The sequence below is a fragment of the Zeus faber genome (assembly GCF_960531495.2).
Source record: "Zeus faber genome assembly, chromosome: 8".
In the NCBI taxonomy this organism is placed as follows: domain Eukaryota; kingdom Metazoa; phylum Chordata; class Actinopteri; order Zeiformes; family Zeidae; genus Zeus; species Zeus faber.
This window is the reverse complement of record NC_137195.1, coordinates 5,304,230-5,309,205: the sequence shown is the minus strand read 5'-3', so window position 1 is coordinate 5,309,205 and position 4,976 is coordinate 5,304,230. Positions and strand designations below refer to the sequence as shown.

At 47.3% G+C, this 4,976-nt stretch overlaps 1 protein-coding gene across 1 annotated transcript in view; it reads left to right on the top strand.

Annotated features, from left to right (window-relative positions):
* Window positions 1-2,619, top strand: part of atg5 (ATG5 autophagy related 5 homolog) — a gene marked incomplete at its 3' end in the record, with an annotated part of 29,339 nt that extends 26,720 nt beyond the window's left edge. Inside the window, exon 8 of the mRNA XM_080005105.1 lies at window positions 2,483-2,619. Coding sequence (XP_079861231.1) covers window positions 2,483-2,619 — 137 coding nt within the window. The remainder of the gene's footprint in view (window positions 1-2,482) is intronic.
* Window positions 2,620-4,976: the final 2,357 nt, after the last annotated feature.

Genomic DNA, 4,976 nt, shown 5'->3' with positions numbered 1-4,976 from the left:
ATTGTGCAAAATGATCATATCATATATTACATCATATCAAACTACAATGATATTGTAATTGCATACAATACAATTATTTGCAGTAATTGATATATAATAATAATAATAATTATATATATATATATATATATATATATATATATATATATATATATATATATATATATATAAATTATTGCAAATAATAAATAATAATAAATCAATTAAAAAATATATATATATATCCATTGAGTGATTTATTGGATTTGTTTTGAAGTAAATATAATTAAATAACATTAAGTAACAGATCAAATGCAAGCGACGGCTAAAGTGAAATGATATAAAATGACTTGCATGGCTTATAATTGGGGACTTGATGCTTAACGGTTATTTGATTAAAAACAAGTGTGTGTGTCCAACGGATGCTTTGCGGTCACAGTCTTCCCTCGCTAGGCTGGGTAAATTAGTAGACTTCTCATTTATACTCGTACACACAAACGAACCAATACACACAAACGATTAATTAAAGCACACAAACTCACCACCACACAAATGTGAACTCTTAGGGACACATACACACCCACACCCACACCCACACACACACACACACACACACACACACACACACACACACACACACACACGTATACACAGTGCCTGAAACTGCCTTCTGTAAAATTGAAAGTTGAAAAAGCCAGAAGCTTTCATTCCCTCTAAAAGAAGACGATAAAACAGTCAACTGTCATTTTACTTTTCCCAGTACAGCGCACACACACACACATGGGCACACACGCACACACACACACACACACACACACACACACACACACACACACACACACACACACAGACAGTCAGTCATACTAGGGGACACACTGTGATAGATAAATGAGTCTCTGAATCACACAAATATACTGAAAGCCCTCCGATCACACATTAGCTGAAAAACACTCTCACGCGCTTGTTTTTCACACACAATCAGACATTCTAATGCAAACAAGGTTTTCTGTTTCCACGTGTCTTTACACCTCCAACCAAGCCAAGTTGTGAGGTGATAGCGTGGTTGATTAGCTATTTTCTCTCTTCCACCCCCGCTGCGTCTTTTCATGAATCATTTCACGAACCAAGTTCAAGTCATCATTTAGTGATATCGATAGCGTGACAATGTCTCTTAGTGACTATCGGCACTTTCATAAGATATTTCCACACAAGAAATATCTGAGAAACTGCCATCAGTACTGTGTATATTATACAGGTAGGAAAATTGATGAGTACAGTCTAAGTTCAGAAAACTGCATTTACTTTACTGACAACTTGTAACTATATCTATATCACGGTAACCAAAACCAAAGACAATATCCAGTCTCATATCACAATATCGGCCCACCCTAACGGTGGAAGTCCACCGGGAGCGTCGGCGCGAGGCAGCGATTGGAATCTTTTCTGACAAACAGTTTGACCACCAATGCTTTTATTAGTTATTATCAGTCTTAGTACTATACGTTTTTTATCAGTATTATTTTTAGTATTTACTAGTTCAACGTGAAAAATATAGAGCAGTCGCCTGCTTATTACTTAAAGGTTTCGTGAAAACATGTTGATCTTGTTTAGACTCTCACAACGGTTCCTAGGATCTCTGCAGACTCTTGTAGTTAAACACGGTCTTGCAGTTATCCAGTTAAAAGGTATAAAAAAAATGTTTTTATAGTCCTCTGCGATAAATAACTTTTTATAGTGTAACGCTGTGTGTGTGTGCGTATGACTGTGAGGTGAGGGGGGAGACGGGGGTTCGGGTTCATTACTGGGTTGTTATAATTTGCATAAGTTCATCCGCTTGGAGGGAAGGCGTCCAGGACGGCGGGTAATTGGCCCAGGTGTCTAGGGGGCGGGTCCCCGGGGCGAGTGTGGAAGGAGAGGAGAGAGGGAAGCGAGGCGAGGCGAGTGGTGGTGTTGCGAGAGAGAGAGGGAGAGAGTGTCTGAAGAGAAGCCCGTAATAAAAAGGGACACGGCCGTCCCGGGGGGTGGTTGTGAGACTGTTTGCAGGCAATAAAAGTGGCTTCGGCTTTCCACCGAGGTCTCGTCTCCTTCATTGTGTCCGTCTGGTCGACCCCGCCAGGCGTCACGATACGATTGTAATGTGAGCTACAGCTGTATTTATTTATTTTAATTTTTTTTTTCATTGGTCGGTGGGATGTTTGTACTGCTTTCCATCACTTCTTTGTGCGGATGTGGCGGGTGGAGCTGCAACGGTGGACTAACATGAATTTAACAGGAAATTATGCACGCACGGCACGCCGCGCCCCGTACGCCCACCCGGCGGAGGTCTGTTTGAGCGACGGCTTACGTACTAAAGTATTAAGCCTTTTGAGGGACTCAAGTATTCAAGATGTTCCAATGTGATATTGTATTTTGTTTTTTCAATTGACCTGTAACACTCTCTCACCCTTCCTCCTGTTTCCTGTTTGTTCAACCTCTCTCCCCCGCCTCCCCCCCTTCTCCTCAGACGAGGCCAGGCGGCACCAGGTCCTGATCCAGGGCATCGAGCCTCTGTTGGAGACTCCCCTGCAGTGGCTCAGCGAGCACCTCAGCCACCCGGACAACTTCCTGCACATCTGCGTCGTCCCTGTCCCCAGTGACTGAAGACGCCCCCACCCGCCCCCCGCCCCGCCCGACCTGGCCCCGCCCTCCCATCGCTCACCGTGACACCCCCCCGCCCCCCCCAGACGACAGTGACACTCGCGCGCGCGATGTCGTCAAAAACGCGACCCGCGGACCTCCGCCCTCCTCCTTCTCCTCCATGCTCCCGTCTTCCTCCTTTGCCCAGAATAGGAAGACCTGACGACATGGCCCCCCTCCCGCCATAGACTGGAGAGCGAGGGAGGGGCGTGTCACGTCTGCCCACACGGAGAGACGAGCGGGCGTTTGGGGACGAGGAGAAGGGCTGCTCCGTCTCGCTGAAGATGCCTTAGATAACACGTTCATGCCATCGCCGTCGTCATGGCCACCGCTGTTGGGGGGGGGCGGACAGAAAAAAAAACAAAAACAGCCAGACCTCCAGTTTACACTGGAGCAATCCTCCATCTCAAGACCATCCTGTTTCTTTCTTTTATTTTTATTTTATTTTTTTACGCCGTCATTTCCACGGGCTGGCTCTGTTTGTCTGGTCCCCTGCCTGACTCAGCATCTGGTTCTGCTTGATGCGGTGGGTTCTGATAATGAGTAAACAGGCCATTTAAGAGGTTCAAGTCTGGCAGCAGGACTGAGAGTCATAAAAACATGTTGTACACGTGGTTTCAATGCCAGGGGTTGATTTTTGTCCATTAACCCTGGTCCGTTTTATATGTTTAATAATGTTCTTTTTTTTTTTTTTTTTCTCCCCCCCACCCCCCCCCCCCCCCCTTTCCTAAACGGGCAAGCTGTGTTGATTTGCATGCCTCGCCATCTCGGATTTTAGCATCTGGTTTGCCTTTGTTTTGAACAACATGAGCTGACATTAACAAGAGAAGGAGCAAATCTAGTAGGCAGGGTCTCAGCGGGGTGGGGGTGGGGAGACCGAGACCTTCTCCACGCGCCGCGCCGCCTCCATCGATTTGACCAGGATTTAGATGTTTCCTGATGCCGGTCAATGGGCTCCGCTGGGCTGAGGCGGTGTACCGGTTCCTATATCCACCCGACTGCTCCATCTGGTTTGGTTTCCCCCCCGAGAGGCCTGACGGGCCCTCCGCACGGGATGCACCGACGCCGATGCTCGCGCTTGAATCTCTGTCCGATGGCCGAGACAAGACGTGGTACTGGGATCAGAATATCCCCCTCCCCCCCACTACCAAAACCAAACCCCTTTTCTGAAGGTCCGGTTTACCCCCTTGATGTCGAGTCCGCCGGCAAATTAGTGAGGTATGTTACGAGCTGATGTCATCTGCAGAGCCTGTCTGAGTCTGAACATCTTGTCGGCCGGTAAAACCGTGAATCCGTCAATCTACCTTGTGAATCATCATCTGCCCTAATTCATTTCCCCTCGCTCTCTCTCTCTCTCTCTCTCTCTCTCTCTCTCTCTCTCTCTCTCGCTCATTCTCGCTCTCTCTCATCTCCTCTGGTTAATTACCTGTTTCTGTTCCACTGCCTGCTAATGAGACCACTAAACTCTCTGACAGACAGGCCTCAGGCTTGTGTGTCTTGTATGTCTGCATTCGCGTGTGTGTGTCTGTGTGTGTGTGTGTGTGTGTGTGTGTGTGTGTGTGTGTGTGAGTGAGAGAGATGAAATGTAAACTGCCATGTCTGTGTTGTCATGCGCTCATTTTGTGTCGCAGAACCAGCCCTGCAATTGTGTGCGTGCGTGAGCGCGCTCGCCTCTGTGTCTGTGTTTGTCTGTGTGTTTCTGATGTCATCACGTCAGGCCTCCTCACCACCACTGCTGTCGCCGGGCATGATGGGAATGTATGTTTATTACCTTGAGTCAGGACTTGGTATGAGGTCCTGTAGAGTTGTTTGTTTGTGTGTGTGTGTGTGTGTGTGTGTGTGTGTGTGTGTGTGTGTGTGTATGTGTGTGTGTGTGGGTGTGTGTGTGAACACGTTGCAGCCATCGACGCGGCGATGAAAGTGTCTGACTCCTACGTCGTCTGGCTTCGCGCTCGGAGAGATAAAGAGAGAGAGAGATAATGAAAGGCAGAAAGTCCATGTCAGATGGACGAGAAATTCTACGTGAGCTTGTGAGAAAAGGAGCTTTGTGCCAAGAAAAGGGTTTCGTGCATCAGTAACTTCCCTCAACCACCCCCCCCCCCCCCCACGCTCCACTATTTTACCGTCTATTATTACTTTCCGATAGAACATTGGTATGAAATGATCGCTTGTGACACTGTTGCCTCAAATAGAGTCGACCGCTTTTCCAGCCACAGCCAGAGTTGCGGCGATGGCGACGTTGGTGGCGATGGCGGCGATTTCCCACTCTGCTCTGGAAGGTTTCTCCAGAGAGAGGAGGAGTAAGAGTAAAAATAAATAAA